At 44.6% G+C, this 26902-nt stretch overlaps 1 protein-coding gene across 1 annotated transcript in view; it reads right to left on the bottom strand.

The window, feature by feature from the left end:
* The window catches only part of ELAPOR1 (endosome-lysosome associated apoptosis and autophagy regulator 1), a 266746-nt gene that overhangs the window by 85402 nt on the left and 154442 nt on the right, over nucleotides 1–26902 (bottom strand). Inside the window, exons 15-17 of the mRNA XM_073666607.1 lie at nucleotides 13337–13510; nucleotides 1334–1508; nucleotides 1113–1209 (exon numbers count right to left, since the gene is read on the bottom strand). Coding sequence (XP_073522708.1) covers nucleotides 1113–1209; nucleotides 1334–1508; nucleotides 13337–13510 — 446 coding nt within the window. The remainder of the gene's footprint in view (nucleotides 1–1112; nucleotides 1210–1333; nucleotides 1509–13336; nucleotides 13511–26902) is intronic.

Genomic DNA, 26902 nt, shown 5'->3' with positions numbered 1-26902 from the left:
AGGCTGATCGTACCAGAGATCTCTTAATGGTCCTCCTATTTCACAGGATATTTTTACAAAGGGTTGAGAGAGTAGGTGCTTCAAAAGGGTGAAATCAAACATGCAGTTTTTGTGTTAGTTTTCCAATCCAAATACTGGAATACAGAAAGCTAGAAGTATAAATATTTTCTTTTACGGCAGTAGGAATGTAATTGCTGCACTCAGTTTATAAAACAGCCTAAATTTTATATTCTTAATAGTGCATAGACAGGAACAAGATTAAAAAGAGACCTACAGTAGTGTGGCCAGGAAATTGCAATGCAGTATATGACAAGTTTACATATCACATATGGCTTTACCATTAGTGCTGATCAGGATTTTTTTCTTTGTTAAATTCAATCTTTTATTATTACAGTTTGGATACATTATGGCTTTGTCTCTGAAAACGGGCTAAAAACTGTGTATCTCATTGTAAGCTTAGTAGCCTCATTCATATACCAAACAAATCTAAAATACTATGGTTCCTGGAGTGTCATCGCGAAGGAACGAAAAAAAAATGGTGTTGTCCAAGACTTAAAATGGGCATGTCCTTAAAGGGTATATCTAGGACTTTAAGAAAAAAAATGTGCCTAAGCACCAACAGGCAGGTAGTTGCTAGCTACCTGCCTGATGTGCCTGGCGCCTTTCTAGTGTATTCCATGATCTTCTGAACAGGCGAGTGACTGCAACTTCCTCCCATAGAAGAGAGGAAGAGGTACGGATCGTGGAGGGAGTGCAGGGTGCAGGATTACAGCACCGCACTGTGACGTGCGTGGGAGGGGGGTGGTATTATAATGAAGGGAGGAGGCAGGGGTTTCTTATGGGCACCCTACACCCCAGGGCCTGGAAGGAATCATTAAAATCAAGATATAAATACAGTATGATTTCACAACAACAAGACCGCTAATATGAGGCATACAGGTAGGACTAGTTTAACATTTCTATCACCTGTTATGCCCATATTAATAGGTTGACAGGTTCCCTTTAATGGTGTACATAATTCAGAAACATTTGTAAAATAAAAGGGGTATGCTATTGGATTTTAAATCTCCATTTTTTTAAAAAAAAAATAATTTTTAAAACATATAATTTACCTGTAATAGAATATGATGTCTTTTAGGTCTGCATGTTCTCCTGGAAACAAGTTCACGGGAGAAGTGATTTTTTCCAGCGTTGTTTCTGTTGTCACACCTGGTTCAGGTACAAGAACATGGTAAATCGCTACATTATACCATCTGTCTGATACTAAATCATTAATAATGCATACTGTGGCATAACAAAATATATTTAAAAGTTCTTATTTCTCATAACTCACCTATCATTTGGTCACCAAGGACTATGGGCTGTGAAGACATAAAATTGCTTTGACCAGCTGCCTGTGATGGTATAATAATAGACTGGCACACATGGGAATTTACGGATGACATGGGCTCATTTTCTAACCCTTGAGTATCGGAAACATTCTGAGTACATGTTGCCAATTTTCTCCCCTGTAAAAATTAGTCAATAACTGTTAAAGTATACATTTATTACCAATTTTACAATTCTACGTGTCTATAAAAGAAGGTGGTCTCACACTACAATCTCACACTTTCCTATGGGAAAAGATTGATATGGAGGGAATTGCATTGGCATGGTGCCATGACTTTTTTTTTACATGAGAACCCTGATTTTAATATTCAGTTTTCACACATACAAATATATTATATTTATTACACAATATCAAAGCATGTTGTATCTCTAATTTTATACGTGGGCACATAAATCATGATGCATTGCATGCTATATTGAAGGGTTGATTCTAGAATCCCACTTATCACCTATCCTCAGGATAGCGATCCCACTATAATAAAAAATCAACCGATGAGGTCTATCTTAAACTCTTCGGAGACGAGACATGGAAGTCTTCATGGTGGTCTGGGCCAGATGGAGAACGAAAAAAGAATGACTACAGTCATAGAAGATGTTGCCTGTAAATCACTGGACTTACCAGTACAGTATTCACTTATTCGGTCTACAGAACTGGTATCTACCACCTTATAGTCACTGTGTTGGTGTGCTATTGGACTTCGTGCAGTTGTTTTTGTTTATCAATAATATGGCAATATGTGGTCATTTTCAGTCTTGTATAAAGCAGTTTTATTGAAAATATTGGCATTGGTGTACAGGGCCGGCTCCGGGAGAAAGAGCCTCAGTGGGCCCCTTTAACACATATCACAATTCATGATGTAAAGATACAGCAGAGAAATATATATATAGTACAAGGCCAAAGATTTCACTTCTTACATTACATGAGTGATATCTATAGTAAATTCTACAATAGCTCAGAAACCGGGGAATCCTCGCAGCGCACAGTGCAGACCGGACAGTATAGTCCTCCATACAGTATTATGGACCCCATATAGTGCTCCATGCAGAAGAATGGACCCCATATAATGCTATATGCTGTATGGGCCCCATATCAATGTTCCATGCAGCATATAAATGCTCCCTACTTAATGGGCCTATATAATGCCCCATGCCTCCATACAAAAAAAAAAAATGTAAAAAAATCAAATATTCACCTCTACTGCTGCCAATGCCCTGCTCCGGACTCCTCAGCGTTGCCGTCTTCCCGCTCTCTGCACTGTCACTGCTCAGCAGAGGGCACGGTGGAAAGACATCATCGTGCGCTCTGACCTGAGATGTCACAGTCAGGAGACGCGAAAGAGACAGGACCTGCGGATGCACAGGGAGAGGCAAGTATTGTGCCGGAGCCCTGAGCGAGCGGAGAGGGGGAGCTCAGTTTTGGGCATCGCACTTCTCCGCTCACGGGCCCCATAGTGCGGTGGGGTGCCCAACAGCGACTGGGCCACCCCCCCCCCCCGCCTGCTCGGGGCCCCGGCACTTGCCCGGGTGGTGACGCCGGCCCTGTTGGTGTACTAGGTTGTGTACTAACCGTATGGTGATTATGTTTGCTCCTTTTATACTGGTGTTATTTGGCAACTGTGGCTTATTTAAAGATGGATAATCATATATAGAAAATGATCTCATATCTTCTGCTGACTTTGATGTATACTGATATATTTACAGGTGCATCTCACTAAATTAGAATATCATCAAAAAGTTAATTTATTTCAGTTCTTCAATACAAAACGTGAAACTCATTATATAGAGTCATTACAAACAGAGTGATCCATTTCGAGTGTTTATTTCTGTTAATGTTGATGATTATGGCTTACTGCCAATGAAAACACAAAAATCATTATCTCAGTAAATTAGAATACTTTATAACACAAGCTTGAAAAATTATTTTAAAATCCAAAATGTTGGCCTACTGAAATGTATCTTCAGTAAATGCAGTCAATACTTGGTCGGGGCTCCTTTTGCATCAATTACTGCATCAATGCGGCAATGTGGCATGGAGGCGATCAGCCTGTGGCACTGCTGAGGTGTTATGGAAGCCCAGGTTGCTTTGATAGCAGCCTTCAGCTCATCTGCATTGTTGAGTCTGATGTTTCTCATCTTCCTCTTGACAATACCCCATAGATTCTCTATGGGGTTAAGGTCAGGCGAGTTTGCTGGCCAATCAAACACAGTGATACTGTTGTTTTTGTGACGCTCGCAGCCCTGCCCTGGGAAAAGATGGTGGGGGGTACTCGGAACCGGGTCAGATGTTAGGGGGGATGCAGTCGTGGACCGGACCCGTCCCGTGCCCAGGGCCGTCACTTTAAAAATTATGTTAGGGCATTCAGGCTTGAGTGGTATTATCGACTACGCCACCTGCGGTGTCTGGTGATGCGCCACCAGCGTTGCTAGCAGTCCTCTGAGGCTCGATGTGTTGTGGCAGCTTGCGATGGTATAACTCCCCACAGGCAGAGCTGTGCCTCAGGGCAGATGGGACAAGAGGATGGGGAGAGTAGTCCTGGGTCACTCAGGTGCTGTGTGGTGCAGTGTGGGAATAACTAGTCCGGAGGCCATAGGGATAGTCTTCCAGGGTTTTTACTCACAGTTCTTTTAGCTCAGCCGCAAGGCTTCTCCCTGCTCCTCACGGATCACTGCGGCCACCAGGGATGAGGGCTCAGCGCACCCAGGTGCTTCAGGTGCCTGGATCAGGACCCTCAGAGTGTTCCTAACTGTCCCCTTTGAACCTCTCCTGTCCGTGTGCGTGCAAAGGCTGGGTCTCCCTCTGGACTATGCACAGATATAGGGTAAGGCGGCAATTCCGTTACGCCTGTCACCCGACGGGATCCACTATAGCCTACAGGGCTTCTCTGACAGAGACTTGAAGTGGCAAAGTCAGATGTCGGGGGCCGGTACCCCTCTTGCAGCAGGAGTCCCTCTGGCAGGGCCAGAATGGAGAGTACAGGTGGCGTACGCCGCTCCGTCCGTGCTCCCTGGGATCCTTTTGCTTGTGGAGCTCTACTCCTGAACTCCGGGCCTTTTTGGTGATGGTCCCTGACCAGGTGGAGACATAGGTTAACTCCAACCTGCCCCTCGCCCCAAGGCCAGGGCACGAGGGCTGTGTCCCCATCCACTGCAGGTCCACACAGGATCCACGTTCAGTGCTGAAGTTTACAATCCAAGGACCTTCAACCCAAAATGGCTGAGTATTAAGTATGAAATTATGTGTGTAACTAAAAGTGTGTTCTACCTTTCACCCACTACATGGTTCCCCTAACTTTTGGTTCTCCTCACTTGTGATCCTGCTGAGGCAGCACTATGGTGCATACTTGCCTCCCATAGGTCAGGAGTGTGTAATGTTGAATGTAGATTCAGGGTCCTGATTAGTACACCTTCCTTACCTGGGTGAGGAGACACTACACCTGCTGACAGGCTGCAGTATCCCCCCTTGTGGTGACCGAACCCTCAGGGGCGCCACATTTTTAAACCAGGTATTGGTACTTTTGGCAGTGTGGACAGGTGCCAAGTCTTGCTGGACAATGAAATTTCCATCTCCAAAAAGCTTGTCGGCAGAGGGAAGCAACAAATCTCCTGGGTGTGCGCCCCTTGTTTTTATGGGTCTTTCACTTTTCATGGTTTTAGGACATTGGTTTGTCGTCACCTGATTGACTAACATCTGCACTAATCCGTACCTCTCACTCCCGGCTCTAAGACTTGGACCGAGTTGCGCCTATTCTTTGGTATTCTCTACCCCATTAAATTAGGACGACACCACAACTTACACAGTTTTAGGTGCTCCATAAAAACACATCTGCTTAGGGCGGCCTTTCACGTTCCCTAATCAAAGTCCCTTTACATATAGCCCATTCACTATTTCTCTGAACATAATTCTCCATCAAACTCCACCGCACCCAAAACCACTACAAATATTGGCCGGTGACGAGCTCATGCAGCCTTTATCTATCCCCCATTCCCTCAAGCTGGCTGGACCATCATTGTAAATAAGCCCCTGTACTTTGTGTCATCCCCACCTCATTGTAGATTGTAAGCTCTTAAGTACAGGATTGACATTATTTTTGCTTTAATTATTGTATTATTTTTAACTTTGTACCTTATGACTGTTGTATATGAACCTCTTAATTCTAAAGCGCTGTGGAATATGTTGGCGCTATATAAATAAAGATGGTAAGTATTATTATTACCACCTGATTCTAATAAAATAGGATTATGCTTCACTAACTCTGATATACTGGGACTTTTGGTTGGATTTTTTTCTTTTCTTTCTTCCTTGGTACCATAAATGGCAGATAAATAACAGCAGCAGCTGAAGCTTGCCCCATATCCTGCTGTGTAACTATTTAAATGCTGCTCTTAGTCACCAAAAAAATTATTATAATGAAGTGATTGCAGGTGCACATGTGAATCGTTGGCCTCCCACCACGAGATTGTAGGGTGCTGATGGATTGTCTTTGCAGCCGGGGGTTTGCTAAAGGCCCCCCTGGTTGCCATCTTTGACTTCTTATAAAGTCCAGTCTGAAGATGAAGGTTGTCATGTTGACTTTATATTAATGATTACAGGGTCAAGTCCCAGATACTTTACTTACTAACAATACTTTTGAGGAGTCTTTTTACTGGCATTTTCTGTACCTTTTTAAACTCCATTCATCTATGAAACAACCTATAGGGTTTTTTTTAAAGCAAATACACTGGCAAAACGCGCAAGCAGATTAGTGGCTTCATTTTGAACCTTCCCATTGACTTGTATTTGAAAGCACAATGTCTTCATCCTCACTAATCACACAATAACAGTTCCCATCGAATACCATATCACATACATAGCCAGCAGATTTTGTTTAGGCCGAGAGAGATTTTAAGCCGCCACCACGACAAGGTATAGACTTTTCTGGCCGGGCCTTACTCTACTCTAATCAATTAAACATTTCTTATAATACCAAATACTCTTTTTAGATATATTTTTCTCTACGGGAATGTGTCACATACATTTTTCAAAAATGACCAATAACATCACATACAAGGGACAAATACCATCACACGATGACCAGTCCACCTATTACCACTACATAGTGACCGAATAATACCACATACATGGGACAAATACTATCACATCATGACCAGACCACATATTACCACTACATAGTGATGGGGATAATACCACATAAGGAAAAACTGCCACCACACCATGACTAGCTCACATATTACCACCACATATAAGGGACAAATACCGTACACCATGATCAAACCACTTATTAATGCACTACCCTAGACGATCAGACTAAAATCTAGCCCCCATGTTTTTAAACGTGCTTTAAAAGCACACCTGTTTAGACAAGCCTATCACCTCAACTCACCAACCTAAATCTCCCCTGTTCCCGTCTAAATGTGAATCTTAATCTGCTCCTGACTATTCATCTGTATCCACATCCTCCATGCACCCAATAGCACACAGTAAATGCACTTAGACAGACACTGGCTGATGACCATGTTCTACCTATTGTGTCCCCCTATTTCCATATAGATTGTAAGCTTGCGAGCCGGGCGCTCACTCCTCCTGTAACTGTTGAAATGTGATACAGTATATTGTTTTTGTCTGTACATGTCCCTACTTAATTGTAAAGTGCTGCGGAATATGTTGGTGCCATACAAATAAAAATTATTATTATTATATTACCATCACATAGTGACCAAATAATACCACATACAAGGAACAAATACCGCCACACCATGGCCGGACCACATATTACCATCACATAGTGACTGAATACTACACACTGATCATTAATAAAAAAACACACTACTTATATTACCATAAATGCATTATACACAGGAACTCTGTCCATAGTATTGTCACGCAAGGTGTGGGACAGACTTAGTGCAACACAGAGGGAAGAGTGAAAGGGGGGAGTGGAGACCTCCTAGTCTGGTCTAGTGGCACCCTGTCTCAACTACCATCCCTATATTGTCTCTTCACCAATCGCCGTACGCGTGCCTCGCCCTGGCTTTCCCTGGCATATGGCCAAGGCCAGGGAAGGGAGGAGATGAGCACTAGTCGACCTCCACTAGACTTTATAGACAACAAGGGTAGACAAATAGGGGGTGATTGCTTAGCTTTAGACGACTCCAGATGAATGTGCACACGGCCTCAAGCTCCAGAGAGGACGAAGTACTGCTCTTGCTAAAGCCTCACAAGTAGTTCCTCTCAGACACACCAGGTATTTATACACCCAGGCCTGAGGTTGTACAAGAGGGAGGTAGCCGCTAGGTCGTAGAGACAGCCAGTCTCTAAGAAGATGTCTGTAATGCCAAAAGTAGAGATCTCGAGCAACCAACTGCAGGGCAAATGTCTGTCACCTCTGACACACCCGTGACAAGTATACAGTGTATAGTGCAAGTGTACAGGTAATACAGAGATAACCAGTGACATTATACACAGGAGCCCTGTGTATAGTATGTAGTGTATAGTGTCAGTGTACAGGTAATACACTGACTCACCGGTGACATCTCTAGTTGAAGTCCATCATCTATGCTTTTCTTGTTCATCCAGCACAGACCACCATCACTTCTTCCAGCCAGGACTCACCTCTGCAGAAAACAACACCATTATCTAGAGCAGTTTCCAAAGCACATGCCCCAATTTTTTGCTAACTTCTACACTACACCAGATGAAGATAAAAAAGTGACAGTGCCGTCTTGCACAGTAACAGGACCCAACCCTCACTGAAAACAGTATCCTCAAAAATAAAATACATCACAGCAGTAATAATATCCCTTAAATAGCCCCTACAGTAGTAATGTCCCACATCCTGCTCCCACATGTCTCCATTCTGTCCCCATTTCTCCCATGCTGCCCCCATGTCATTGTGCCTCGTGGTGTGGCTTTACAAAAAAGTTTAAAAAAAAAAAAAATGTCTCCTTACCTCGCCGCTGATCCAGTGGCGACTCTCCTTCTTTGATCTCAGGCACAAACACCAGCCAGTCACAGGCTGGCAGTGACGTCATATGCCAGCGACATGCGAGCTGACGTCAGCTGCCAGCCTGTGATTAGCTGGCGGATGTTGACTATTGGCAAGCCGGAAGTCTTCCGCATGGCAATAGATTTTAAGTGAACGTGCGTCAGAGGATGAAAGTTCAGTTCGCTGGGGCTCGGTGAGCAGAAGGGGCACCCCATCCGGGCCCCTCTGCTCACTGGGCTCCATACGCCAGTAAGGGCAGTAATGTCCTGATTTCAGCATTGTGCACAGCAATTCTTTTTACATAGAAATGCATATGTTCTTTGTTTTGAGCGTTTTATAGGTGCTTTTTCAGGCGGTTTCAGAGTGAACCTGCCTGAATAAGACCTCATATGCACATACCCCAACAAAGAATAAAGCAATATTCCCATCCTCTAAAAATGATGAAGTTGCAAAGTGCTTGTAATAACAATCAAACTAGCAACTTACTATTGAAATTTGGCCCCATTCTTCAGAAATCATTAATAGCAGCGGTGGCTGAACATGCACAGTGGTTACAAGCTCTTTCATTGTGAGCTTGTAACCACTGCTGGCCAGTATCCCTTGAGTGCTCCTGATCCCACCAACATTAATGTCCTAGCCAGCTAAAATCTCACTGCGCTTCTGATGCTGCAGAGTCACAGCCATCTCATTTAGCAGCACTGGAGTTCACATTTCAAGCCAGCAGTGCAATAATGCTGCTGACCTGTATTTTGAATCAATCAATAGTATCTGACCCCCATCAATCAAAATGTCAGAATTCTGGGAAGCGATGCATTCTAAAAAATGGGAATTTCCCTTTAAGCATGACTCAAACTAGTAATTTATACGGCTTCATTTTGGAAATCCTCTTCTAATACAGTTCACTATATCCTCTTCTATAATTTTTGTTACTTACCTCTCCAGTGTTCTGCTCTTGCACATTGGGTTACCTGTAGAGTTGAACAAAAAGATTTGCAGGACCCTAGTTCAGCGTAAACATCGATACTCCGTGGCCACCAAATGAGAGACCACAAATTTTCTCACACTTGCTGCCATACCAGCTGCCTTTTTGGATAGGCCTGGCACAATGTCATCCGTGCTTCACAACGCAAATACGATGTTGCACCAAGCCTAGCAATCAGAAGAGGATCTGGAGATTCCTGCAGGCAGGGGCAAGGTTTTCCAGGCTCTGGTTCGGTGACCATGTACTACTGATGTGGCTAGGGTTGCGTGAATCTTTTTGTTCAACTATAGTTACCACCAGTGGCTTCGTTTCCCATAGTCATATTAATGATTGCACTCACTTTAGCAACATTACTAAGGCTGTGTTTTAATGTGGTTGGATTCACTCTAGCACACCTCAGACCTGTTCTGACCTGTCATACGTTACAAGGACTTGGATTCACGGTAAATAAAACTTTTTGGAAAATTTTGAGGAAACATTGGGTGACACTGATGAGTTCAACTTTCTATTGCTAACCTCTAATAGACCGTATTTAGGGAGAAAAGCAAAATGTACAGAACTCTAAAGCTGAATTTGCACACAACATTGTGACCTGCATGTAGTAGCCATAAAGCCAGCATTACATAGCAGTAGTTTAATCAGTATTTTGTACTTTAAAGTTGCCATATACTTTTACTCAGTGTGAATTGCACTTATGATCCTGACTAACATCACTCCAGTCTCGACATATGTGCTAAAGGTCTTCATTTGGTTACTGTGAAGACCAGGGGTCTTCCGTGGGCGTAATACTAGTCAACAAACACAGGGTGAGTGTAAAACAGCATGGCAATACTTTATTGAACCATCAAACGGACAAACACATAGAACAGTCCCAGCAAATACCCAAGATGATACAACATTACACAGCCTCACCCTTCCTCTGGCCCGCTGAGGATAGAACAACTGTGACTTTGGGACTTACAGGGCCAACTACCTCAAACAGTGGCCCCCGCTTTTGGCGGGCTCCCACAGAAAGGAGGTAGCAGGCAAGCTTAGAAATCTGACAGTCCATCGTGGTACAAGGTCTGAAGAGCCGAGGGTCCCACCCTGGCCTCTCAGAGTTTCCATGGGGTCAGGTGACTGGCTGGTTCCAATCTGGTTTCTCCGAACATCTCCATGGATTCCAGGTGACCGAAGGGTCCCACCTGGCAGCCCCAAACATATCCATGGGGCCAGGTGACTTCATCGTCCCAACCTGGTCTCCCCAAATGTATCCATGGGTTCTCTGATTGTTAATGGAGCGGATCTCTATCTTTCCAGTCAGGGCGGTATACCCTTAAGCTGGAATCATGTAGAATGCAAATCGGTGTCTCTCTGGATAGAGCCATGCTATCCATCTGCGGTCTCTTAAATTCTATGATTCTCCTTGATTCCCTTTTCAGCAGGATAGAAAAACCCATTTTATATTTACATATGTTGTTAAGGTCATCAGTCATAGGTCTGGGATGGGGGAGGAGGGCGCGAAGGTGCAGAGCTCAGGTCTCATTGTTTGAGCTAATGTCCCTGCTGTTGTAAATAAACTAGCTAACTTTAGTACAGTAGGTAATTAGCATATTAACAAACATTATTGTTTTCAAACCAGGGGAAGTGAATAATCAGGTTTATACACATAATAGTGTGTCCTTCACCAGCCAAAGAAAAACACATATATTCACAAGTCAACACAAAGATAATAGTGTATTTCTCTTGGCTTAACAAAGCTAAACATCTGGCTGATTAAGAGAAGACGTTACATTAATTAAATGACAAAAGTCATTTTGGCCTTCTTCTGGCCGGTATTGATTAGTATAGTGCACAAAAAAAACAAAAAAACTTTATAAATAAAAAAAAAAAGCGTTTAACACATTTGAACTCTATGGGTGGTTGTAGCACTGGCACCAAGTCATCTGTTTAATGCAATTCCTCCATATATACACTGCTCAAAAAAATAAAGGGAACACTCAAATAACACATCCTAGATCTGAATGAATGAAATATTCTCATTGAATTCTTTGCTCTGTACAAAGTTGAATGTGCTGACAACAAAATCACACAAAAATCATCAATGGAAATCAAATTTATTAACCAATGGAGGCCTGGATTTGGAGTCACCCCCAAAATTAAAGTGGAAAAACACACTACAGGCTGATCCAACTTTGATGTAATGTCCTTAAAACAAGTCAAAATGAGGCTCAGTATTGTGTGTGGCCTCCACGTGCCTGTATGACCTCCCTACAATGCCTGGGCATGCTCCTGATGAGGTTGCGGATGGTCTTCTGTGGGATATCCTCCCAGACCTGAACTAAAGCATCCACCAACTCCTGGACAGTCTGTGGTGCAACGTGACGTTGGTGGATGGAGCGAGACATGATGTCTCAGATGTGCTCAATCGGATTTAGGTCTGGGGAATGGGCGGGCCAGTCCATAGCTTCAATGCCTTCATCTTGCAGGAACTGCTGCCACACTCCAGCCACATGAGGTCCTGCATTAGGAGGAACCCAGGGCCAACCGCACCAGCATATGGTCTCAAAAGGGGTCTGAGGATCTCATCTCGGTACCTAAATGGCAGTCAGGCTACCTCTGGCGAGCACATGGAGGGCTGTGCGGCCCTCCAAATAAATGCCACCCCACACCATTACTGACTCACTGCCAAACCGGTCATGCTGAAGGATGTTGCAGGCAGCAGATCGCTCTCCACGGCGTCTCCAGACTCTGTCACGTCTGCCACATGTGCTCAGTGTGAACCTGCTTTCATCTGTGAAGAGCACAGGGTGCCAGTGGTGACTTTGCTAATCCTGGTGTTCTGTGGCAAATGCCAAGTGTCCTGCACGGTGTTGAACTGTGAGCACAACCCCCATCTGTGGACGTCGGGCCCTCATACCACCCTCATGGAGTCGGTTTCTAACCGTTTGTGCAGACACATGCACATTTGTGGCCTGCTGGAGGTCATTTTGCAGGGCTCTGGCAGTGCTCCTCCTGTTCCTGCTTGCACAAAGGCGGAGGTAGCAGTCCTGCTGCTGGGTTGTTGCACTCTTATGGCCCACCCCACGTCTCCTGGTGTACTGGCCTGTCTCCTGGTAGCTCCTCCAGCCTCTGGACACTACGCTGACAGACACAGTAAACCTTCTTGCTACAGCTCGCATTGATGTGCCATCCTGGATGAGCTGCACTACCTGAGCAACTTCTGTGGGTTGTAGAGTCCGTCTCATGCTACCACAAATGTGAAAGCACAACCAACATTCAGAAGTGACCAAAACATCAGCCAGAAAGCATTGGTACTGAGATGTGGTCTGTGGTCGACACCTGCAGAACCACTCCTTTATTGAGGGTGTCTTGATAATTGCCAATAATTTCCATGTATTGTCTATTCCATTTGCACAACAGCATGTGAAATTGATTGTCAATCAGTGTTGCTTCCTAAGTGAACAGTTTGATTTCACAGAAGTTTGATTTACTTGGAGTTATGTCCTGTTGTTTAAGTGTTCCTTTTATTTTTTTGAGCAGTGTATATTAACTGTAGAAATGTGATGTGAACAGCACCTTATAAATTCTGATGCTAAATACTTATCAGAAAAGTATTGTGTAAAAGCAGCATTTATCCATTATACACCCAAACTGTTATTAAGAAGTTCAGCAATTAGTCTCTTCACTTCCAAGTGAGTGCGCATTGTATACTGCCAATCACTGGACTATGGGGTGGGATGTCTGCAGCCAATGTAAACAATATGCCAGCGGGGATGAAGTGCCCAAGCATTGTTTTTCTGCTATTGCTGAATATGTTCTGCATTTTGTGTATTTTAGACAACCCCCTTAACAGTTTTTAGTCTTCATTAAATAAAATTGTATAATGCAAAAGCAATGCGATAGAATTCTAAAAATATAGTTTATAGGATTAACAACCATACATTACATAAAAACAGATTATTCTAATTATACATATTTATATTCTTACAAAGAAACAAACCTGGTGTCCACAAAGGCTGATACTGAATTGATGATGAAATTTCACCCCTCTGCTTGTGAAGCTCGGATTCCCAATAAATGTTGTTATATTCTGAAGTAATGAAAAATCATATTGCAGTTTCCTTCTCCCCTCTGATATTGTAAAGTGGCAATCATTATAGCATAAGGAATGAGCCTAGAACCAATCATTAAGGGAGAACAGTCACGGATCCACAAAACTCGTGATAAGCACTTGTATCCAGCACAGAATTACTGCAGTATAAAAAAATGCTTCATTAAAAAATAATTATATATTTGCATTATATACAGCACATACACATATCATACTATATATACACACACTTAATGAAACTGTAAAACCAAGAAGGAAAAGTTGTGGAATTCTGGAACTCACAGGATCGATAGACAAGGAACTCGTACTCTATACAAGAAGGTTTTGAAAATTCCGTTTTGTTATCATTTTCAGGTCACTAAAATTTCTATTTCTTATCAGATTTCAAAAATTCTACGGATATAGAGATCGATAGGTGGTGGGTAGCAGTACTCCATCTCCAAATTACAGGTTATTCTTAAATATTATAATGATCTGTAACACAAACGTGGTGCGTATAGACTTACGTGGGACTGTAATGTTGGAAATATAGTATTAAACATAAAAACTAAAAGATTTCGCTATTCATTAGTGCTGGTTTCCAATATACTCTTCTGATAGGGTTAATAAACCTTTCAATATTGTTACATTTAAACACAGATACATTTCCTGAACAGACTGAAAAATATTTAGATTTGAGAGTCCTCAGTGGTTTATACCTTTTAATGGCTAACTGAAAAGATGGTAACAAATTGCAAGCTTTCGAGAGTACTCCGGTCTCTTCATCAGTCTAGTATAACACCATATCTGAAGAGTCACATATTTATACACAATAGGGCACAGAAATAATGCAATAGTTGGGACAGGTGATGAAAAGCAGAGCTATTACTATGGGAGAGATGAACATTTCTGGCTGTAAATATTTTAGCAGCTCATAGATAAGGACTGTGAAAGTTTTATTGTTTGGTGCAGTGTTGTGATGACCCCACAAGTCTGATGAGCACATTCCTTAGTTGATGTAGAATGACATAAATCCATGAGACACATTCATTCCTGCTCTGAAGGTGTCAAAAGGTCACCATTAGTTTATATTCCGAGACTCTCCTTTCTCTCTGAGATTTGAAGTTACCTTTTAAAACCAGTAATTTCATACCTTTGATGCTGTGATCAGGGAGACCAAATTGCTTGGCTACAGGTAGATCTATTCTTTTTTCTTTTATTGTGTGGCGATAATGATTCATCCTAGTTTTTGCCCTGTCTCCCCTACATACAGACACCTAGCTGGACATTTGGTACATATAATTAAGTACACTACATTAGATGTGATACAGCTGAAAGTACCTGGGATCTTGTATTCCTGATGTGAGTTGGGGATCCTAATCTTGTCTGTGGTCATTATAAACTGACAGGTTTTACCTTTTTCCTGGTTGCAAGCAAAGGAACCTGTAGCTGGTGGAAATGACAGGAAGCTTCTGACAATGATGCTTCTTAGATTTGGGGGCCTTCATATACTAGCCTTCATACAGTAATAGCCTGTTACCAGAAGTGTAGGAAGGGAGGAAGTAGGGGCATCTGCTTGGGCACAGCCGGCAGGGGCACGCCATCAGGACGCCTGATGCGGCGGTTAGCGGTGTACTCCTGGTGGCTGCATTTTGCCACCACCTAGACTGGGAGTCAGTTCTCTGTCAAACTGACAGCCGGCTCAGAGAAGGTGAAGAGTGCCAGCTCCTAGTGATCAATTGTCTTTAAGACGCGGGTACAATTGACAGGTCGACATCAGCAATATGATCTGGTCATGTGATCACGATGCTGACTTCACTTGCCAGCACTGCAGAGGTGTGAACAACATTGGTGGTACATGCTCCAGTGGAGCTGAAGACACAGAAGATTTAGTGTAACAGGGGGAGGGGGGAGAAGATTTAGTGTAACGCGGGTGGGAAAGATTTGAGGACAACGTTTTGGGGAGCAAGGAAGGGACACGTGTAAACATAATATGGGGAAAACTTTGAAGACAGTATGAGGAACAAGAAGGGAGATGGGGGGCATGTATGAAGAAACAGTATGGAGGAATGGGTGCAGATACAGTATGGTGAGTGGGGGAATTGGTGCGGACACAGAATGGGGAGGATGGGTGTGGAAACAGTATGGGGAGCAAAGGGGGTAATGTATGAGGGCACAGTATGGGGATCAATGTGTGCAGACAGTATGGTGAGTGGGGGAATGGATACGGACATAGTATGGGGAGCAATGGGGGGAATGTATGTGAACAATATGGGGAGTGAGGGAGGGGATGGGTGCAGACAGTATGGTGAGTGGAGAGATGTATGCAGACTCAGTATGGGGAGTAAGGGAGAAGGGTGTAGACAGTATGGTGAGTGGGAGGATGGGTGAGGATACAGTATAAGCATTGAGGGAGAGAATGTATACGGAAAGAATATGATTAGCCAGGGTGATGGGATGGGTGCGGACACAGTATGGCAAGTTGGGGGATTTGTGAGAAGGCAGTTTGGAGAGCGAGGGTAAATATATGAGGAAACAGTATGGTTAGCAAGGGGTATGTGAGAGGAGACAGTATGAGGAAGGAGGGGGAAACGTGTGTGGAGACTATTGAGGGGAATAGTGTGAGGAGAGTATAGGGGGAGAAAAGTGTGCGTGGGCATCGAATAGAGACAAAGTAGTGTGTGTGTGGGGGGTAGTATGGGGGGACAGCTTAAGGGCACAGCCAGGAAGGGGCCGTAAATAAAGGAGGGGGAGTGTGATGAGGGGGCACAGACTATAGAGACTGGGCCCTATAGGGGGGACCCAGTGTAAGAGGACAGTGTGAAGAGGGGGCCAAGAATGGAAAAGGAGAGGGCAGTGTGGAGCGCATGTACCATAAGAGGGACAGGGTGTGGATCATATTTTGTGCAAGGAATATAGTGAGGGCAATTATTTATTCAGGGGCTCAGTGTAGGGCAGATAATTTTATCCAGGAGCATTATAATGACATGGCTATCTTTAAGGGTGTCGTGTGGGGATGTGCTGCGGAAGACCGGAGAAGATGGAAGTCTGCAGAGATGGCTGTGGATGAGAAAAGTCATCATGGCGTCTGGACAAGAGGAAGAAAAGAAAGAGAATGACTCCAGAGACATCTATCAAGTACCTGGATGTAAATGTTATTTGTGATAAATAAAAATATGAGAATTACTCATTATGTTAGGAGCGTTAAAGGGGTTGTCCAAGTTTATGATGAGTCTGCAGTCATTCTATGTGACTGAAGACTTCTGAATTCTCACAGTGCGCACTGCACGCTGTCAGGATTCTCTCATGCCGGCGATTTACATACATGCGGTCACGTGCTGACTAGACATGCGTGGCCTCAATGAAAATGAATTGAGCGAAGCTGGACACGTCTAGTCGTAATGTGGCCATAAGTATACAAATCTCATACTTGTGCAAGGCAGAATCCTAAAAGTGTGCAGTGCATGTGCTGTGAGAATTCAGAAGCCTGCAGTCACATATAGTGACTGCAGACTTTCATCTCAAACCTGTACGAGCACTTTAGTTGTAAAATGAAGCCCTGTAGCCAATCCTAATAGTGTATAATATACTCGCTGTCAGGATTCAGCTCTGCTTGCTATTTCCATCAGTCATCACACAACCACTTAACTCATATGCGATTTTCATACTGACTAGTGTTGAGCGAGTATGTTCTGTTAACCCTTTCTTACACATTCCTCACATGTAATAAAGCTGCCAAACAGTTGCAAATCATGTACACGGGAGCGATTCAACCATATCACCGAGCATCTGTAAATACTCGGAGCTCTGCCCGAGCGTACTCGGACAGAACATACTCGCTCAACACTAATACTGACGTTCACCTGACAACGAGTTTCTTTTTCTGCTTCTCTGTTTTCCACTAAACATTGAGAGAATTAGGGAGAGCAGCTTGTCGGCACATGACTAAGTGTACACCATTTTTCTGCTCCATTTTTTTGTTAGCACTGCAGAATACAGCCAGATCTGTTCAAATTTCTGGATTTCTGGATTTTTATCGCTGAAATATGGAACTGAACGTGAAAATATTGGCCTCCTTTTCCATTCTGTTGCAGTGTGTTGGGAAGCTATTCATATGAAATGTCAGACATATCACATATAACAGTGTTCCAAAATCAGCCATTTCTTCCATTTTTATTTTGTTGCATTGTGTCGGTCAAGCTATTCACACTAGGTCTCTGTGTAGAATAATATTAGTAAATTATAGGCCTGCTATTTAAAACCGTGGTTTTCTGTCAGACATATCACCTATAATGTCACACCAGGTGTGGGAAAGACTTAGTGCAACACAGTGGGAAGAGGAAAAGGGGGGAGAGGGAGGGGAATGGAGACCTCCTACTCTGGTCTAATGTCATCCTGTTTTAACTACCATCCCTATATTGCCTCTTCAGCAATCACCGCACCAGTGCCGCCCTGACTTTCCCTGACGTATGGCTAAGGCTAGGGATTAGTGGGGATGAGCACTAGTCGATCTCCCGTAAACTCTATAGACAACAAGGGCAGACAAACAGTGGAAAATTGCTTAGCTTTATACGACTCCAAATGTGCACACGGCCTCAAGCTCCAGAGAGGACGAAGTACTGCTCTTGCTAAGCCTCACAAGTAGAAATGAATATTGTCGGCACCTCCCTCTCAGACACACCAGGTATTTATGCACCCAGGCCAGAGAGCTAATTAGCCAGAGGGAGGCAGCCGCTAGGTCCTAGAGACAGCCTCTCATCTAAGAAGATGTCTGTAATGCCAAACGTAGAGATCTCCTGCAACCAACTGCAGGGTGACTGTCTCCTCTGATACACCAGTGACAGTACTTCCCCCACCCTCTACGAGTGGCCTCCGGACACTCGGGACCGGATGTCTTAGGAAAAGAGGTGTGGAATAAGCGAACCTATCTGGGAGCATTCATCTCTGAAGCTGAAACCCACATCCTCTCCTCTGGACCATAGCCTTTCCAGTGCACCAAGTATTGAAGAGAACGACGTTGGAGATGAGAATCGACAATCCTCGAAATCTGGAACTCCAGATTACCATCAACTATTACTGGTAAGGACCTGTGGAACACATTGTGGGCCTGAGGAAGTTCAAGATGAAACGCTGCTGGGTTAATGACGGCAGTTATTTTATAGGGACCAATAAACCTAGGTCCCAGCTTCCAAGAAGGAACTTTCAATATTATATTTCTGGTAGACAACCACACAAAGTCATTCACATTCAAGTCCGGACCTGACAAGCGTTTTCTGTCAGCCATACGTATATACTCGTCTGCACAGAACACCCTGCCATACCGAGGAGAGTGATGAAGCAAACCGTTCCTCCTCAAGAACTCCTAAAGCTCCTCCACCACTAAAGGTACCAAACTATGGGTGACAACCGTATGCACCAAAGAACGGTGACCTGCCAGTGGATCCATGCTGATGATTATTAATGGCAAATTCTGCCAGCTGTAAGTAGGATGCCCAATCCTCCTGATTTTCAGAGACGAAACACCTGAGGTAGGTCTCCAAGTTCTGATTGACACGCTCGGTCTGACCATTCGACTGAGGGTGGAAGGCAGAGGAAAAGGACAGCTGCGCCCCCAGTCGAGAAAAGAATGCCTTCCAGAACTTGGAAACAAACTGGGTCCCCCAATCTGACACAACATCGGAAGGAACCCCGATAAGCTTCACAATCTCATTTATGAACACCTGAGCAAGTGTCTTTGCATTTGGAAGAGCAGCCAATGCGACAAAGTGAACCATTTTACTGAATCTATTTACTACCACCAAAACCACTGTTTTGCCTGCAGAAACCGGTAGGCCAGTAATAAAATCCATGGACAAGTGTGTCGATAGCCTACTAGGGATAGGTAGCTTAAGAAGAGTACCAGACGGATGGGTATGCAAAACCTTAGAACGCGCACAAATACTACAAGCAGCTACGTGTTCAATCACATCCCAATGCAACCTTGGCCACCAAAAACAACGAGAGAGGAGGTCCGCGGTTGCTTTACCACCTGGATGCCCAGCAAGCACAGAGTTATGATGCTCTTTTCTTTGCGGCGCAGATCAAATGGTACAAATAGCTTTCCTGAAGGGCAGGAGGCAGGGTCGTCCCCCTGTGCCTCCAACACCTCACCCTCCAGTTCAGGATAAAGTGCTGAAATGACTACCCCTTTCTGTAATATCGGGGCAGGGTTCTCATGGTCACCACCACCAGGGAAGCTCCAGGACAAAGCATCAGCCTTGACATTATTGACCCCTGGACGAAAAGTGACAACAAAATTGAACCTAGTAAAAAACAGGGACCATCTGGCTTGCCTAGGGTTGAGACATTTAGCTGACTGGAGATATTACAGGTTCTTATGGTCAGTAATAACAGTAATAGGATGGACAGCCCCTTCCAACCAATGTCGCCAATCTTCAAACGCCAATTTGATTGCCAAAAGTTACCCATGTCATAATTTCTCTCAGCCGAAGACAATTTTTTTTAGAAAAGGCGGCACATGGACGCAATTTAACAGGGGACAAACATAGCCCAACCCCGACATCCGACGCATCAACCTTCACATCGGGTTGACGGAGTATAGGTGCAGTGGCAAAGTAATTCATTAAAGAAGAAAAAGCTTGGAGGGAAGCATCCGACCATTTGGAAAAATCAGACCCCTTCTTAGTCATGTCAGTAGGGGTTTCACTATAAGAGTAATTTTGGCTGAATTTCCGGTAAAAATTCGTAAAGCCCAGAAAACGTTGTAGAGCCTTCAGGTTATCGGGACGTTCCCAGTCAAGGACTGCACGGATCTTCTCCAGATCCATCCGAAAACCCGAAGATGACAACAAGTACCCCAAAAACTGCACCTCCTGAACAGCAAAAACCCATTTTTCTAGTTTGGCATAAAGTTTGTTATCCCTTAATATCTGGAGCACCAGCTTAACATGCCCCCGATGAGTCTCAAAATCGGGTGAGTAAACCAAAATATCATCCAGATGGACCACCACAAACCTCCCCACCAAATGATGGAAAATATAATTTATGAAATGCTCGAATACCGGAGGTGCATTGGTCAAACCAAAAGTCATAACCAGACTCTTGAAATGTCCTTCTGGGGTATTGAACGCTGTCTTCCATTCGTCCCCCTCTCTGATGCTAACCAGATTGTAGGCTCCCCTTAAATCCAACTTGGAGAATACCTTAGCTCCCACAACCTGGCTGAACAAATCAGGAATCAGAGGAAGAGGGTATGGATCACAGATGGTAATTTGATTTAATTCCCGGAAATCTAAACAGGGACGTGGACCGCCATCTTTTTTCTTCACAAAGAAGAACCCTGCCGCTACGGGCGAAGATGAAGGTCTGATATGTCCCTTATCCAGACTTTCCGCAATTAAATTCTTCATGGCTTGTCTGTCAGGGCCAGAAAGATTATACAGTCTGGACTTCGGTAGTTTAGCTCCGGGGATCAGGTTAATAGGACAGTCATAAGCACGATGAGGAGGCAAATCCTGACACCCCCTCTCAGAAAAAACGTCTTCAAAACCTGACAGAAAAGCAGGCAATATTTCCGTAGAGACAATAGCAAGGGAAATATCTAAACAGTTCTCATGGCAGTAATCTCCCCATCTTGCCAATCCACCAACGGGTTATGTTTAACAAGCCAAGGGATACCCAAAACAATTGGTGTGGGAAGATTGTCCAGGACATAGCATGGGATTATATCACAATGAACTGACGCCACCCTCAGTTTTACATTATGTATAATCTGAGAAAAATGCTTTCTGTGCAAGTGGCGCAGAGTCGATGCCGAAAATGGAAATAGGTTTATTTAAAGTACAGCAAGCAAGACCATGAGTTTTCACAAACTCAGCATCCACCATGCTGACTCCGGCTACACTGTCAGCAAACAGAAATTTTCTCGGTTTTGCTCTCTAGCACCACCTCTGCTGTCAGGACAAAACAGGAACTACAGTTTGGCCACAAATGCACCTTTTGTTTATCCAACTCCAGACTACCAAGAGTTAATAGAGTCTCCTTTTCTTTAGGAATTGAAGGACAGGTCCCGACAAAAATGTCCCTTGTTCCCACAAAAAAAAAAAAAAAAACATATGCCTTTTTTCTTGCGAATCTCCAAGGAGATGTATGATACAGAGACACCCTTTAACTGCATGGGTTCCTCCACCTCCCCCAGTACTGGTTCACCCCCAGACCGCTCCCCTGGCAGAGGTATACAACCCCGATAAGAAGGACCCGGAGAAGGTGGTCCCACCCGTCTACCCCAAAGGCGTCTATCAAGACGTATGGCCAAAGATATGAAAGCCTCCAAAGACATGGCAGCTTCCAAAGACTGAGGGGTTTCATATACTGCCAAGGAATCTTTCAACCTCTCAGTAAGCCCCTCACAAAATTGACTTCTAAGGGCTGAGTCATTCTATTTGGAATCCGTTGCCCATCTACGGAATTCCAAACTGTACGTTTCCACTGACCGATTCCCCTGCTGGAGACGATGTAGCCTAGACTCAGCCAAGGCCACTCAGTCAGGGTCCTTATAGATGAGGGCCAGCGCTCCAAAAAAAAAAACCTCCTCATTACCGGAGGAGTAAGGACGAAGTTTGAAATACAATTTGCAAGCCTCCTTAATTACAAAAAACTTGTCCCTACCTCCTGAAAACCTGTCTGAGAGGGCAATGTTGGGTTCAGGCTGGACAGGCCTACCTGCAGAGACCCCCACATTGGCAACCGGTAACCGCTGATGTGGCTGCTGTACCTCACTGTGGAGGTCATTCACCTTCAGAGACAGCCTGTGTAACTGCTCTGCAACTGAACCCATACCAAGGGAGAAAGGAAACAAAAAAGGTGCACGCCTAAAAACACAGAAAAAACTAAAAAAGTCCGTTTATTTTTTTCTCTTTTCAAAACATACTCGGCCGGCTATAATGACACGCCAGGTATGGGAAAGACTTAGTGCAACAAAGAAGGAAGAGGGAAAGGGGGTGGGGGTAAGTGGAGATCTCCTAGTCTGGTCTACTGTCACCCTGTCTCAACTACCATCCCTATATTGCCTCTTCAGAAATCGCCGCACGCGTGCCTCACCCTGACTTTCCCTGGCGTATGGCTTAGGCTAGGGATGGGAGGAGATGAGTACTAGTCGATCTCCACTAAACTCTATAGACAACAAGGGTAGACAAACAGGGGGAGAATGCATAGCTTTAGACGACTCCAGACAAATGTGAACTCTGCCTCAAGTTCCAGAGAGGACGAAGTAAGTCTCTTGCTAAGCCTCACAAGTAGAAATTAATATAGCCGGCACCTCCCTCAGACACACCAGGTATTTATACACCCAGGCCAGAGAGCTAATTAGCCAGAGGGAGGTAGCCGCTAGGTCCTAGAGACAGCATCTCATCTAAGAAGATGTCTGTAATGCCAAACGTAGAGATCTCCTGCAACCAACTGCAATGTGACTGTCTCCTCTTATACACCCGTGACAATAACAGTGTTCCAAAATCAGCCATTTCTTCCATTTTCATTTCGTTGCAGTGTGTCGGTCAAGCTATTCACACTAGGTCTCTGTATAGAATAATATTAGTAAATTACAGGCCTGCTATTTAAAACCATGGTTCTCGGTCAGACGTATTACATAACTGCATTACAAAATCAGCCATTTCTCTTGAACGTGAAAAATATTGTCCTCCATTTAAAATGGGCAAGGTGCGTGGCAAGGGACGGGGAAGTAGACGTAATGGTGCATGCAGAGGCCGAGGACGTAGCCAAGATGAAATTGTGCCACAACAATCACCCACCTCTCATCACTCGACCTTCCTGTCCCAATTACTAGGGGACGGCATTACATCACTATTGAACCCAGAGCAGTGTCAAAAGGTTGTTGGCTGGATAGCAGATAATGCTTCCAGTCACTTTGCCACCACCACCACCACCACCACCACCCTGTCTTCCACACGGTCAAGTCTCTGTAGCCGCGAGTCTGGACCGCATATTCCTCACCCTGATCCTCTTTCCTCCCACCATGCCGAGTGCTCGGATAAAACTGATCCCCACACTTGGACACTCATAAGAGCTGTTCACTTTTCCATTTGAAAATTCGGGCATCTCACCCGGACAGCTTCAAGCGAGTCAAGAGTAGAAAGCGTGTATCGATGCCCAAATATTGGAGCAGCCACGGTTACATGAAGGCAAAGGTGGGAGATTGCAATTACTGTCGCAAGAGGTGGATGATGGTGATGAGGCACAATTGCCAGAAAGTCAGGAGGAGGATCTGGGTGCGGAAGTGGAAGACGAGGTGGTGGATGATATAGTAACTGACCAAACCTGGCAGGGAGACATACAGAGCGAGGACAGCAGCACACAGGGGGAGGGAGGCATAGCACCACGACAGGCAGAAAGAAGCAGTGTGGTGGCCGCAGACAAAAGGCAGGAAAGTATTCTTCGTAACGCCAACACGACGGAAGTTGCCAGTACAATTGTTAGGTCTTCTCGAGTCTGGTTATTTTTTAAAGACTCGGTAGAAAACCCCAAAAAGGCCATTTGCACCACCTGCCAGGCCAGCATCAGTAGGGGTAGCAAAACTAGTAGCCTGGCCACCACCAGCATGATCAGGCACATGGCAACAAAGCACCCGACTAAGTGGACCGAACCCCAGGATCCAGAAACAGTGTCTGCGGGTGACACCACTGCTTCTTCCGCTGTTGTGCGTGCATGCCAATCTCCTGTCCATGGCACAAGCCAAGATGCCTCCCGCCCTAAACAGGTTGTTGCACACGCTCAACTAGCACCATCAGCAAGCACATCCACGTCCTTGTCCCAGCGCAGCATTCAGTTGTCCCTACTCCAGTCCTTGGAACACAAGCGCAAATATGCAGCCAATGCACCACAGGCCACACTACTAAATTCACACATTTCCTCAATGTTTGCGCTCGAAATGTTGCCTTTTATGCTCCTGGAGACGGAAGCTTTCCGCAACCTGAAGGCTGCAGCCGTCCCTCGGTATGCAGTCCCCAGCCGCCACTATTTCTCCCGGTGTGTCATCCTAGCATTACATGAGCACGTGTCCCACATTGGCCGTGCCCTCAACAATGCAGTTACTGGTAAAGTCCACCTAACCACAGACACGTGGACAAATGCTTGTGGGCAGGGACGGTACATCTCGCTGACGGCACACTGGGTTAATATGGTGGAAGCCAGGACCAAGTCGGACCTCCCAAAGCAAAGGATTGCGGGCACTGGGTCAATCAGGGTTGCCCCCATATTCTACAGCTCCTGCACATTCTCCTCCTCCTCTTCTTCAGCCTCCATCTCCGAAATGACCACATCAGTCGCAAGCTGGAAGCACTGCCTCGTCTAAGTGGCAACAGGTTATGCTGAAGCCAATATGCTTAGGTGACAAACCGCACAACGCTGAAGAGTTGTGGAGAGCTCTGAAAGAGCAGGCAGATCTGTGACCGACACCGCTGACCCTACAAACCAGGCATGGTCATGTGTGACAATGGCAGGGACCTGGTGGTGGCTCTGAGGCGAGGCAAGCTCACACACATACCCACGCCTGGCCCATGTGCTTAACCTTGTGGTTCAGCGGTTTCTCAAAACCTACCCAGATCTGCGGGATCTGCTTGTCAAAGTACACCACCTATGTGCCCATTTTAGAAAGTCAGCTACAGCTTCTGCCACCCTTGTCGTGCTTCAGCAGCGTTTACAGCTTCCAGCTCACCGACTGATCTGCGATGTCCCAACGTGTTGGAACTCTACACCGCGTGCAGAATTATTAGGCAAATGCGTATTTTGATCAGTTCAATACTTTTTATACATGTTGTCCTACTCCACGCTGCATAGGCTTGAGAGCCAACTACCAATTAAGTATATCTGGTGACTGCATCTCTGTAATGAGGAGGGGTGTTGACTAATGACATCAACACCCTATATAAAGCGTGCTTAATTATTAGGCAACTTCCTTTCCTTTGGCAAAATGGGTCAGAAGAGAGATTTGACGGGCTCTGAAAAGTCCAAAATTGTGAGATGTCTTGCAGAGGGATGCAGCAGTCTTGAAATTTCCAAACTTTTTAAGCGTGATCACCGAACAATCAAGCGTTTCATGGCAAATAGCCAACAGGGTAGCAAGAAGCGTGTTGGCCAAAAAAGGCGCAAAATAACTGCCCATGAATTGAGGAAAATCAAGCGTGAAGCTGCCAAGATGCCATTCGCCACCAGTTTTGCCATATTTCAAAGCTGCAACGTCACTGGCGTACCAAAAAGCACAAGGTGTGCGATACTCAGGGACATGGCCAAGGTAAGGAAGGCTGAAAAACGACCACCTTTGAACAAGAAACATAAGATAAAACGTCAAGAATGGGCCAAGAAATATCTTGAGACTGATTTTTCAAAGGTTTTATGGGCTGATGAAATGAGAGTGACTCTTGATGGGCCAGATGGATGGGCCAGAGGCTGGATCAATAACGGGAAGAGAGCTCCACTCCAACTCAGACGCCAGCAAGGTGGAGGTGGGGTACTGGTATGGGCTGGTATCATCAAAGCTGAACTTGTGGGACATTTTCGGGTTGAGGATGGATTGAAGCTCAACTCCCAGACCTACTGACAGTTTCTGGAAGACAATTTCCTCAAGCAGTGGTACAGGAAGAAGTCAGTATCGTTCAAGAAAAACATGATTTTCATGCAGGACAATGCTCCATCACATGCATCCAACTACTCCACAGCGTGGCTGGCCAGTAAAGGTCTAAAAGAAGAAAAAATAATGACATGGCCCCCTTGTTCACCTGATCTCAACCCCATAGACAACCTGTGGTCCATCATAAAATGTGAGATCTACAGGGAGGGAAAACAGTACACCTCTCGGGACAGTGTCTGGGAGGCTGTGGTGGCTGCTGCACGCCATGTCGATCGAAAACAGATCAAGCAACTGACAGAATCTATGGATGGAAGGCTGTTGAGTGTCATCATAAAGAAAGGTGGCTATACTGATCACTCATTTTTTTGTTTTTTGTTTTTGCATGTCAGAAATGTTTATTTCTAAATTTTGTGCACTGAGATTCGTTTACCTGGTGAAAATAAACAAGTGAGATGGGATTATATTTGTTTTTTATTAAGTTGCCTAATAATTCTGCACAGTAATAGTTATCTGCACAAACAGATATCCTCCTAAGATAGCCAAATCTAAAAAAAAAAACACTCCAACTTCCAAAAATATTAAGCTTGGATATTTATGAGTCTTTTGGGTTGATTGAGAACATAGTTGTTGATCAATAATAAACATAATCCTCTAAAATACAACTTGCCTAATAATTCTGCACACAGTGTACATTGCAGATATTGGGAAGGATTTGTGAGCAGAAGAGGGCAGTTGTTGACTACCAGCAATAAGGCCGTCGGTATTCAGTTCAGACTCCTCACATAATACCTCAGGAGTGGACATGGATGTCAGACATACTGTATGTACCATCCTCC

This window comes from Phyllobates terribilis, unplaced genomic scaffold (assembly GCF_046119375.1).
Source record: "Phyllobates terribilis strain yellow unplaced genomic scaffold, ASM4611937v1 Scaffold_2__4_contigs__length_985480577, whole genome shotgun sequence".
Classification (NCBI taxonomy): domain Eukaryota; kingdom Metazoa; phylum Chordata; class Amphibia; order Anura; family Dendrobatidae; genus Phyllobates; species Phyllobates terribilis.
The sequence above is the reverse complement of the archived record's forward strand: the minus strand, read 5'-3'. Positions and strand labels throughout refer to the sequence as shown.